Raw genomic sequence first — 13,072 nt, 5'->3', positions numbered from 1 at the left:
AATACTTACTTCATTGTCGTGTTTGTGGACTACCGACTCAAGAGAATGTTGATTTCAACAAAGTGTGTTGTAAACGGTGTATACATACTGTCGGATAAATTTCGCGGGAAAAATATTAATGTACTTTTTTATACAAGTATAAAAAGTAACATCATTCCATTATACAAGGTAAACCCCCCCTATTTTTTTTCACCTAACTTCAGATTTCCACACATAAACGATTCTGGAGTTCTTCTAAATAGATACGTCAATGTCTTCTCTAATGTCTCCTCTACGTTACATATACAGTCGTTGCCCGTCACAATCTCTACAAATTGGTTTTCAATCATCTTAAGGTACGCCATCCCTCGTTTTTACTATTTCAGTTTTTTAACCGTTACTTCAGATTTTGAACATAAACCACTCTGGAGATTTTTCCTAAACGATGCGCCAATGTCTCCTCTACAACACCGATATAGTCGTTGATCGTCACAATCTCTTTGAAATGGTCCAAAATTTCCTTTTAGTGCCCTACCCCTAATCTCATTTTGTCAATTTCACAATAAAATTTCCAGTTTTTTAACCGTAACTTCAGATTTTCGAACATAAACCACTCTGGAGATTTTCTTAAACGAAGCGCCAATGTCTCCTCTACAACACCTATATAGTCGTTGCCCGTCACAATCTCTTTAAAATGGTCCAAACTTTTCTTTTAGTGCCCTACTCCCCTAATCTCATTTTGTCAATTTCACAATAAAATTTTCAGTTTTTTAACCGTAAATTCAGATTTTCGAACATAAACCACTCTGGAGATTTTCTTAAACGATGCGCCAATGTCTCCTCTACAACACCTATATAGTCGTTGCCCGTCACAATCTCTTATAAATGGTCCAAATTTTTCTTTTAGTGCCCTACCCCCTAATCTAATTTTGTCAATGTCACAATAAAATTTTCAGTTTTTTAACCGTAACTTCAGATTTTCGAACATATACCACTCTGGAGATTTTCTTAAACGATGCGCCATTGTCTCTTCTACACTACCTATATAGGCGTTGCCCGTCACAATATCTTGAAATTGGTCCGAAATTAACTTAAATTGGCCTACTCCCCTAATCTCATTTTGTCAATTTCACAATTTCATTTTGAACCGTAACTTCAGATTTCCGAACATAAACCACTCTGGAGATTTTATCAAACGATGCGCCAATGTCTCCTCTACAACAACTATATAGTGGTTGCCCGTCACAATCTCTTGAAATTGGTCCAAAAATAACTTAAATTGGCCTACCCCCTAATCTCATTTTGTCAATTTCACAATTTCAGTTTTTTAACCGTAACTTCAGATTTTCGAACATAAACCACTCTGGAGATTTTCCTAAACGATGCGCAAATGTCTCCTCTACTACAGTTATTTAGTCGTTGTCCGTCAAAATCTCTTTAAAATGATCCAAAATTTTCTTTTAGTGCCTTACCCCCCTAATCTCATTTTGTCAATTTCACAATAAAATTTTCAGTTTTTTAACCGTAACTTCAGATTTTCGAACATAAACCACTCTGGAGATTTTCTTAAACGATGCGCCATTGTCTCCTCTACAACACCTATATAGTCGTTGCCCGTCACAATCTCTTAAAATTGGTCCAAAATTAACTTTAATTTGCCTACTCCCCTAATCTCGTTTTGTCAATTTCACAATTTCAGTTTTTTAACCGTAACTTCAGATTTTCGAACATAAACCACTCTGGAGATTTTCTTAAACAATGCGCCAATGTCTCCTCTACAACACCTATATAGTCGTTGCCCGTCACAATCTCTTTAAAAAGGTCCAAATTTTTCTTTTAGTGCCCTACCCCCCTAATCTCATTTTGTCAATTTCACAATAAAATTTTCAGTTTTTTAACCGTAACTTCAGATTTTCGAACATAAACCACTCTGGAGATTTTCTTAAACAATGCGCCAATGTTCCTCTACAACACCTGTATAGTCGTTGCCCGTCACAATCTCTTGAAATTGGTCCAAAATTAACTTTAATTGGCCTACACCCCTAATCTCATTTTGTCAATTTCACAATTTCAGTTTTTTAACCGTAACTTCAGATTTTCGAACATAAACCACTCTGGAGATTTTCCTAAACGATGCGCCAATGTCTCCTCTACAACACCTTTATAGTCGTTGCCCGTCACAATCTCTTTCAAATGGTCCAAATTTTTTTTTTAGTGCCCTACCCCCCTAATCTCATTTTGTCAGTTTCACAATTTCAGTTTTTTAACCGTAGCTTCAGATTTTCGAACATAAACCACTCTGGAGATTTTCTTAAACAATGCGCCATTGTCTCCTCTACAACACCTATATAGTCGTTGCCCGTCACAATCTCTTGAAATTGGTCCAAAATTAACTTTAATTGGCCTACCCCCTAATCTCATTTTGTCAATTTCACAATTTCAGTTTTTTAACCGTAACTTCAGATTTTCGAACATAAACCACTCAGGAGATTTTCTTAAACGATGCGCCAATGTCTCCTCTACAACACCTATATAGTCGTTGCCCGTCACAATCATTATAAAGGTCCAAATTTTTCTTTTAGTGACCTACCCCCCTAATCTCTTTTTGTCAATTTCACAATAAAATTTTCAGTTTTTTAACCGTAACTTCAGATTTTCGAACATAAACCACTCTGGAGATTTTCTTAAACAATGCGCCATTGTCTCCTCTACAACACCTATATAGTCGTTGCCCGTCACAATCTCTTGAAATTGGTCCAAAATTAACTTTAATTGACCTACCCCTCTAATCACATTTTGTCAATTTCACAATTTCAGTTTTTTAACCGTAACTTCAGATTTTCGAACATAAACCACTCAGGAGATTTTCTTAAACGATGCGCCAATTTCTCCTCTACAACACCTATATAGTCGTTGCCCGTCACAATCTCTTTATAAAGGTCCAAATTTTTCTTTTAGTGACCTACCCCCCTATTCTCTTTTTGTCAATTTCACAATAAAATTTTCAGTTTTTTAACCGTAACTTCAGATTTTCGAACATAAACCACTCTGGAGATTTTCTTAAACAATGCGCCAATGTCTCCTCTACAACACCTATATAGTCGTTGCCCGTCACAATCTCTTGAAATTGGTCCAAAATTAACTTAAATTGGCCTACCCCCTAATCTCATTTTGTCAATTTCACAATTTCAGTTTTTTAACCGTAACTTCAGATTTTCGAACATAAACCACTCTGGAGATTTTCCTAAACGATGCGCCAATGTCTCCTCTACAACAGCTATTTGGTCGTTGTCCGTCAAAATCTCTTTAAAATGATCCAAAATTTTCTTTTAATGCCCTACCCCCCTAATCTCATTTTGTCAATTTCACAATAAAATTTTCAGTTTTTAAACCGTAACTTCAGATTTTCGAACATAAACCACTCTGGAGATTTTCTTAAACAATGCGCCAATGTCTCCTCTACAACACCTATATAGTCGTTGCCCGTCACAATCTCTTTAAAAAGGTCCAAATTTTTCTTTTAGTGCCCTACCCCCCCTAATCTCATTTTGTCAATTTCACAATAAAATTTTCAGTTTTTTAACCGTAACTTCAGATTTTCGAACATAAACCACTCTGGAGATTTTCTTACACGATGCGTCAATGTCCCCTCTACAACACCTATATAGTCGTTGCCCGTTACAATCTCTTCAAATTGGTCCAAAATTTTATTTTAGTGCCCTACCCCCCTAATCTCATTTTGTCAATTTCACAATTTCAGTTTTTTAACCGTAAATTAAGATTTTCGCGCATAAACCACTCTGGAGATTTTCCTAAACGATGCGCCAATGTCTCCTCTACATCACCTATAGGCAGTCGTTGCCCGTCACAATCTCTATAAATTGGTCAACAATCAACTTAAGGTATCCCCCCTTTTCGTTTTTAATTACAATTTTTTCAACCTAACTTCAGATTTTTTAATATAAACCATCCTGGAGTTTGTCTTAATAGATACGCTAATGTCTCAGCCGCATCACCTATGCAGTCGTGTACCGTCACAATCTCTATAAATGGGTAAAAAATCAACTTAATGTATGCCCCTTCCTCCCTTTTCGTTTTTACAATTTCAGTTTTTTAAACTTAACTTCAGATTTTTAAACATAAACCATTAGACACGATAATGTCTCCTCTATGTTACGTTAACAGTCGTTGCCTGTCACAATCTCTATAAATTGGTCAAAATCTTCATGGTATCCCTTTTGTTTTAATTTTTTTTATTCGTTTTTGTTTAATATTTTGAATATTCTCATAATTGTCCGCTAGGTTTCTGTAATTGTTCGCTAGCTCAAAAAAAACGTGATTGTCTTATGTGAAAATTTTTAGTTATACATCCTAATTGTTCGCTGGCTAATTGTTCGCTACAATTGTTCGCTAGCTTGAGTCAAGTCATCAAAACTTATGGAAAGAAAAGTAGGGGTTAATGGGCAAATTGTTTAATGGCACTACATGGATAAAACCAGAGGATTCCGAACATCTGACAAAAATTCAAAAACCCAGAGTAGCGAACATCCTTAACACATTCTACATGTAGAATTATGAAAATGAGAAGAGGCGAAATACTAACATTTACTTTATTCTGAAGTCTTCATAATAAACGAAAACAGTATTTGGTTGACATTTTTATATATAAACTGACATTATGTATGAACTGACTGACATATAATAAATATTTCTCTGGAATTAGTGACTCCTTTAAATATTTTAAATTCCCTGCTAGTGAAAAAATATAAATTTAAAATAGCGAGAAAGAAAAAACTTGAGAACCGCAACATATAAATTATTTTCTGATGTATATTTTATTTTGATTGGTACCAAAGTCAATGAAACTCTGTGTATTTGAAGCCCTACACGTAGGGGGAAAATGTCAACACACAATGATGTTTCAATTTTAGACGTTACCAGTTATATATAAGGGTTTTAATGGAGGTCTTCAAATATTTATTTTGAATTCTTTTCGCCCAAAGTTTGATTTTCATTTTTTTTTATATATTTTAGCACCATTTTAAATCTCTATTCTTTAAAATTATTTTCAGGGCATTTTTCTGTTTTCTATAAATCTCATATACTAGAAATTATTCTCACACACAATTAAATAATTTACCTGATTCAAATCAATGGTCAAGTGATTCGATCGGGGAAGACTCGTGAGTTGGGTCATCATCTATTCTACTGTTTTTGCTTGCAATGGGGTAGGATTAAATAAATTTGTCGGCTTCAATTGTGTCAATTTTTATTACTCCGACATATTTAGATTACAGAAAACTACCGCAAAAGGAATTTCCAACTAGGGGAGGGAAATGTTTCCATAAGTCTTGAACTCGCAAAGGGATGAATCAATAACGGCAACCAGACGATACAAGTCGGTATATTAGCGCTTAGTATTAGGTGGAAATCGTTTAAAAGATCATAAAGGATTTTTTTTTACCGAGGCAACTTACCGAGGCAACTGCCTCGGTTGCCTCAACGTAAGCTAAGCCAATGTTGTTCCGTTATTTTATGTCAGAACCGACTACGAGTGATATATGCAAGAAATTTAATATACTTTGACAGACAGTAAGATTGACAAAAATGTCGAATGCAATTGCAATTCTTCAAATCATTCACTGAACATGCTCAATATGTATTTTCATATGACATTTAAGTTTGATATTAAATGAAAGCTGATACATTACTCTTTCATTTTATAGCAAATATTTGCTGATATATTCATTCAGGAATTAATTATATTAAAATTATTAAGCGTTTCCGTGTTTGAAGAAGAAAAAAGAAAACAATCGGAAAGTCACGGTTAATCGCGATTTTACATAAAAATGTACCATGGGAAACTCTACGACAGGGCTAAAATGATAGTATTATTAATGTTTCAATTACCCTATCATCATGCGTGAGGTATGTCGGTCCAATAAACTCTTGAAATAAGCAGTTTTACTTGATTTGTCACTCCACTATAAGATGTTAGTCAGAACAAGAAAATTAAACGTGTTATATTGCCTTATACTCACTTAAGTTTTCGATATACATGTAACCGTAATTCTATCCTTTTACGTTGAGACATTATTTTCATTTTTCAGAACTTTTTCTTTTGAAGGCACTTATTATGCAGTTATTTTTTCAGGGAGGTGCAAACCATGCAAAGCTTGGTATAGTGTTAGCTGCTTCCGGTGATTTTAATGCCACCTGTACATTTTATTCTAATATTTTTGTGAATATGTACCATGCTCGCTCAATTTACTGTATCCCAATCAACGTCAATACTACATCCGGGAATTCTGATCCTCATGTCACAGAAGAGATCAAACAACAGACAGGTATATTCTTTGCTGGTGGTGAACCTGAAAAGGTGATAGAATCGTAAGTTTAAAAAATACATGATGGTCTGAATTGGAAGAGGAGGGCGTCTTCATTTCTTTATTCTTTTTTGTTGTTGATTATTCCCCTTCTTTATATCTTAGCATCTCATTATTCTCTATTTCATATAATTGGTGGTCTATTTTTCTCTATTCTTTATTTATTTGCCCAATATTCTCTATTTTAATATATCATTCTCTATTCTCTATTTCAATCTATCATTCTCTATTCATCAAACCCCATCCATAGATTCCAGACCCTCAAACATTATGTCAAGTAACGAAGATTGTTCTATTTTTTGACTCGTAAGCTCAAAATGGCTAGTTTCATACTAAGATACTGCAAGATAAAACTTTTTTTTACGCTGGACACGTATTTGGATATATTGATCTTCGAGGCGAATGCTTTGAAAGCGAAATATGCATTAGAAATTGGTAAAAGCAAAAGGCCCTTTGTAGAATAAATAAATATGATTATTATATTAGCTTTTTTGTTAACAACATTATGTATATATTTTCTTCATCATGTATCCCCTCATTACCTCCATGTTATTGATAAAGTGACTAAATTAGCGGATAATATGGTTGTAATGATATAGCTCAACGGCAGCGATTTTCCGCTAGTGATTCTGTACTCATTCGAATGCTTTTTTTTTTCAACTTGGTATCGCGTTTCTCGTTGAAAACGATGTAGTAAAGTCTAAAAAAAATATGGAGATCTGTTATAATTGGAAAAGATGCAACTATCAACCAAAACAACCTTCCTTTGTTTAAGCATACCAAATCAATACCAGTGTTTTGTATGTTTGAAAAATAAGAGAAATATATAGAAGAGCATGCTATTGTAGTTCACACCATATTGACGGATAATATACAATTTTATCACCTTTCAGGTTGTTTTTAAAAAATCATATTCCGTCACCAGCGCTTCTTGCTATAAAAGAGATGTTTAATGCTGGAATTCTCGTATCAGGAAGCAGTGCTGGGGCAGAATGTATGCCATCAGCTGTTATGGCGTGGGGTGGTAGTAAGTACGTTTGTGTAGTTATCTATTATATATATATTGCAAGCCGTTTTACTATTTATTCTAACTTCAAGATATCTAATAAACTTTATAAGATATATCATATAGTTTATAAGATATCTTATATAGTTTATAAGATATCTCATATAATTTTCTTTATAAGATATCTTATGAATTATATGAGATATCTTATAAACTATACGAGATATCTAATAAACTATATAAGATATTTATAAAATATATGAGATATCTTATAAAGTATATAAGATATCTTATAAAGTATATAAGATATCTTATAAAGTATATGAGATATCTTATATAATATATAAGATATCTCATATACTATTTAAGATATCTTATAAAAACTAGATTATATAAGATATCTCAATATTATATAAGATATCGTATATATTATATAAGATATCGTATATGTTATATAAGATATCTCATATAGTTTATAAGATATCTTATATAGTTTATAAGAGATCTTATATAGTTCATAAGATATCTCATATAATTTTCTTTAAAAGATATCTTATAAATTGTATGAGATATCTTTTAAACTATATTAGATATCTTATAAACTTTATAAGATATCTTATAAAGTATAAGAGATATCTTATAAAGTTTATGAGATATTTTATAAAGTATATAAGATATGTTGTAAAGTTAATAAGATATCTTATAAAAACTAGATTTATATAAAATATCTTATATATTATATGAGATATTTTATATATTATATAAGATATCTTATATATTATATGAGATATCTTGAATTTCAATTGAATAGTAAAACGGCTTGCCATATATATACTATAATATTTATAATATAAGAAGGTCTGAATGGGATTTAGAAGTGCAGAAATGAAGGGCAAAAATATAAAGAGTAAAGAATAATGGGGTGCTAAAACATAAAAAAAAGAGAAAATAGTGGGCAAAATAAAGAAAGAATAGAGAAAGATAGTCTAAAGAATAAAGAAATGACGAACCCCCCCCCCCCCCCCCCCCCCCCCATACAGACTCTAACATAATTTATACTGGTCCAGGACTACATTATTGAGGAATACTTTCATGCATGCATTTCATCAGTGTTCCTCAGTTTTTAAATTAGTATAAAAAAATAACAGTTATATACACATATAATAAGCAGGTTTTACAATTTAAAAAAAAAACAAACTTATGGTGTAACTCTCGAGCATCGTGTTGCTTGTCTTTTTAGTTTAATTAATTCCCCATGTAATAGTTCAGTAAAAATTGACATTACCATTCGCCTAGTGCGATTACAATTAAGATGAAGAAAAAAAAAACTACCAACCATCTTCACACCTTATAACGGTCTATCGGTACTGCAGATGCAATATGTAAAAAAAAATGAAACAAAATCTGCTGAACACGATATCAAAATCATTGTACTGCAATGGCAATCGGAACTGCAGACAAAAACCTGCTGTACATGATAGCAAAAAAAAAAAAAAAAACAGAATTCCAATGTCCCCCGCGTTTCACATATTTTATCTATCTAAGGGCAAAAACTAAAAAACTTCTTTCTTTTTTGTTCTTTAAAACTTTTTACAAATGTCAGAGAAATGAAGGCTTGAGAGTAAATACAATGCAATTTCCAATATAATAAATATTTCCAAGGAGCATAACTCTTTTAAAAATATTTGATCGGCACTGATTTTTGTACTTGTCCGAGACATTGCTTATATAAACATTTGAAATAGATTTAATAAAAATCTGGCTAAAATTGTACATATGAGAGCGCTTACAATGCAATTTTCCATATAATTAATATTTCCAAGGGGCATAACTCTTTTAAAAATATTTGATCGGCGGTAATGATTTTCGAACTTATTCGAAACATTGCTGATATAAACCTATGATAAAAATTTAATAAAAATCTGGCAAGAATTGTACACGTGAAAGCGCTAACAAGACCGGACGGACGGACGGACGGACGGACGGATGCCCGGTATTTTTATGCCCCTCAAAGCATTGCGCGGGGGACAAAAATAACTGTTCTAAATGGCAATCGGGAATACTGGTCCAATATTGCATCTGCATCTACAGGAGTGATAGCCGGTAATTGGATATGATCTTTAAAAGATGATGTTTTTCTAAAACACCTTTCCATGTGCATTTCATAATAACATGATGTGAGGAATATCACTTAAAATGCTATATGCTTTTTCATGCGCGTATATACATTCAATGATTTATTTAATGTTATTTCGAAATGCAGATAGTTTGTTGTTCTTTTTTATTTCAATAACCACCAAAGCAAGCGACGTGTTTATTTGACATTACCAAACCTAATTCTAGATAAGAACTACACTTACGTTTAGATCATTATTTTATACTTTATATTTCTACCCTGTGTTACAGCTGGATCTAGTTACAATGCACTACAGTTTGGAACATATGAAGGATCAGAAGTGAGTGATAGAGATTATCAGTTGTATGACAAAGATGGTGGAGTGGGACTACTGGATGGTTTTATTATTGATGCACATTTTAGGTAATAATATCCAGTGGCAGACTCAGGGGGAAAATATATCATTTTTAGCATAAAATAGACGAAAAAAAAATTTCGCTGCGCTCCGCTCGGTAGTTAACATTCCATTTTCACGAATTATCATAATTCGGACCCCTTTTCAAAATCCGGGATCTGCCCCCTGATGTCTAGTTCTTTTGATACTCCAAAAGACGTCAAAATTCTATGTCTAAGATCCCGGTTGACACATGTTGCAAATTATATCTACCAGTTTTATCATCTAATGTCGTCATATCGAACAACAATCAATCAATAAATATTCACAATTCAACTTCTAGTTAAGTGTCTTATCTTTGGAAATATATTATTTCGCCCTTATTAATTGTATTCTTAATAAGAAGAAGTCTTAGTGAACATAAGTTTATGAATAATACCAATTGTATTTCATTATCTAGTATGCTCTCATATTTATCTATAGTGAACGAGGAAGAGAGGGACGGTTAATACGACTTTTATCGGACACTCGTCATTTACATCATGGTACTGATTGGGGGTTCGGCATTGACGAAGACACAGCCATAGTAATTACCAATGTTGGGACTGAAGACGAAAAAGCTGAAGTAATATTTAAGAGAGCACCATTTATCTCCATCAAATTTCCCTGTCAAAATCGGCATCTATACGTCACTCCGTGATTCCAAAGTAGTTTTGTCTTATTTTGACCTCTGGAGAAATTTTCATATCGTTTTGTAAATCCATATAGAATAGTCAATATTTCCGTCAATTCATAAAAAAGTTGAGAATGAAAACAACAGAGATAATCAAAAAGCTGGTATCTTTTATGAGTTGTTACTGGTACGATGCTACTGCTGTTGGGTGATTCGCTCTGAGGCTATTGTCAGTCCATTAGTCAGCACTTCTGTTTTGATGTGAAATATCATTCATATGGTCACTTTCTATAAATTACTATATATATATATAATGTTTCATTATTGAAAATACTGAGGTTTTGCTACCCCAGTGCATAAATGACGTATTTGGCACAACTATTTGGATTTTTTTGGTTTTCAACGCTCTTCAAATTCGCAAAGAAAATACAATTACTTAATGAAAGAACACAAAATTAAACAATATTCCACAAGCAATTTACATGAAAATAAATAATGGAAGAAAACGAAAATTCTAAAACCACAATTACACTCAGGTGCTTCGTAAATGTAGGTAGTTCTTTCTCCATTAGTAACACTAAGCGTATTGCTGATTACAAGTAAACATTGATGAAGGGTTTTTTGGTGAAATATCATGAACACGGAATGAAATGTGACATTTTTGCTATGAAAATTCGAAAATATTCGTTGTCATGAAAATGTAAGAAGATTTGGATTGGGTGATTACTAACAGTATAGTTAAAGAGGGATATTCAACACCATGTTCAGCCGTCTACCCCGCACGCCAAGCACTTAAACGCATTTATACTGTATTCTATTTTCAATTTTACTTTACTGTATCAGGGCCAAAGAACTTTTCATTTATATTAAATATTAATTTAAAATCAGACGTGGCATGATTGCTAGTGCGACAAATAGTCACCTATTGTTAGTCAAAAAGGAGGAAAAGTAAAAAAGTAAGGAAAACATGATATGACCGTCAATAATGAGAGAAAAAACATTATGTGCAGTGTTTATAATTGTTTACAAATTTAAATTCAGTTATGTTTTATCATTATGAATTTCTTCTTGATTTCAGGTAATTGGGTACAAAGGCGTATTTTTCGCGGATGTTTCCCAGTCAAATATAACAGTAAAGTATAATTCCTACGGCATTACCAATGTCATGGTACATTACTTGACACGTGGTGACAGCATCTTTTTGAAAAATAAAACTATAATTTTCTCGTCAACAAAATCACCAATGTCTGGATTTGAAAGAAACAGTCGTGCAATGACATCAACAGACATTTTCAACTCGAATATAAAAATAAGTCACTTTAATGAGCCTCTTCCGGTACATAACCCAGAATTTGTAAAGGTAGCTGCCAGTATATTTGACTCAAAGCTTGACAACAGCAGTTATGGTGACACATATGAACATAATCCTAAATTCCGTGTGTTTATGTCACGATCTGGTCCAGGAGCTGAAGGGTATACAGAAAGAGGTCAAGACTTTCAAACCACTGATATTACTTCTTATAAAAATTTACAAGTAAATATTTCGTCGGTAGGATGAAAATAAAGCATTATAGTATAAATGTAATCTTACAACAAGTATTGTTTACTCTTAACTTTTCATACCATTTTTCTCTATTCTTTATTTATTTTGACCCTTATTCTCTATTCTTTATATTTCAGCACCCCATTATTCTCTAATTTTTATTTGTGTTGCCTATTTTTCTCTATTCTTTAATTTTTTAGCCATTTATTCTGCACTTTTTGCACATTATTCTCCAATTCTGTAAACCCTATCCAGATTCTCGTATTTGGAAGGAAGTACATGATAGTGAAGTTGCTGTCGTTAGCTGCTGTATGTCATATTTGTTTTTAAGTATAAATTATACTGTTGGTTTTCTCTTTTGATTTCTTTCACATTTTTTCATGCCTTGGCATGTTATATTTTACTATACGGTTTAGGTTTTGCTCATTGTTAAAGGACTAAAGGTGACCTACAGTTGTTTACATCCTCGTGTCTGTTCCTTGGTTGGCGGTTGTCTCATTGATAATCTTACATATCGTACAACATCTCTGTATTTGTATATTGAGAAATTCATTCATCATGTGTTAATTCAACAATATTAGTTGAGAAGAATTAATGGCTATTCATAATAATCCTTTGGCCCTCTAATAAGTACATTAATAGCAAATCTTGCCTGTGTGGGATGTATAAATTCACAACCAAGTCCGGTCAGAATAAGGACTTTAAAATACGATGCCTCGAGCAGAGAGTACCACCACTTTCTGCATGCACGTTATTTAAGAACCCCTTTAACATCTCTTTGAGTGGACCGTAGGTGACATTTTACATTGTTCAAGGACAAACTACTGTTCCTATCAAATATATTCCCATTTTTTCTCAATCATTCTAAATTTCCCTCTCTTCATCCCGGTCGATGCCCTATTACAGGACCTGCCAATTGTATTTTAATGTTACTCTCCCAGTTGATACGATATTCCAGAGCTTGCGTTACCTATC

General features: G+C 32.9%; 1 protein-coding gene and 1 long non-coding RNA gene across 3 annotated transcripts; one reads left to right on the top strand and one right to left on the bottom strand.

The window, feature by feature from the left end:
* Positions 1-475: 475 nt before the first annotated feature.
* LOC127711691 (uncharacterized) lies at positions 476-3,248 on the bottom strand. The gene is made up of 3 exons (XR_007986847.1): positions 3,073-3,248; positions 2,020-2,138; positions 476-516 (listed from the first exon to the last, which is right to left on the bottom strand). It is a non-coding gene; the product is annotated as an uncharacterized LOC127711691 (long non-coding RNA).
* Positions 3,249-6,139: 2,891 nt separating this feature from the next.
* LOC127711685 (cyanophycinase-like) lies at positions 6,140-12,150 on the top strand. 2 transcript variants are annotated; one of them, XM_052217796.1, is made up of 5 exons: positions 6,140-6,369; positions 7,259-7,392; positions 9,778-9,910; positions 10,365-10,506; positions 11,633-12,150. In XM_052217796.1, exons 1-5 carry the CDS (start codon positions 6,227-6,229, stop codon positions 12,110-12,112), a joined length of 1,032 nt encoding a protein of 343 aa, XP_052073756.1. In that variant the 5' UTR covers positions 6,140-6,226; the 3' UTR covers positions 12,113-12,150. The 2 variants fall into 2 exon arrangements, with proteins under 2 accessions (XP_052073756.1, XP_052073757.1); XM_052217797.1 differs by lacking the exon at positions 10,365-10,506.
* The last annotated feature ends 922 nt before the right edge of the window (positions 12,151-13,072 follow it).

The sequence above is a fragment of the Mytilus californianus genome, unplaced genomic scaffold (genome assembly GCF_021869535.1).
Source record: "Mytilus californianus isolate M0D057914Y unplaced genomic scaffold, xbMytCali1.0.p SCAF_8, whole genome shotgun sequence".
Classification (NCBI taxonomy): domain Eukaryota; kingdom Metazoa; phylum Mollusca; class Bivalvia; order Mytilida; family Mytilidae; genus Mytilus; species Mytilus californianus.
The sequence above is the reverse complement of the archived record's forward strand: the minus strand, read 5'-3'. Positions and strand labels throughout refer to the sequence as shown.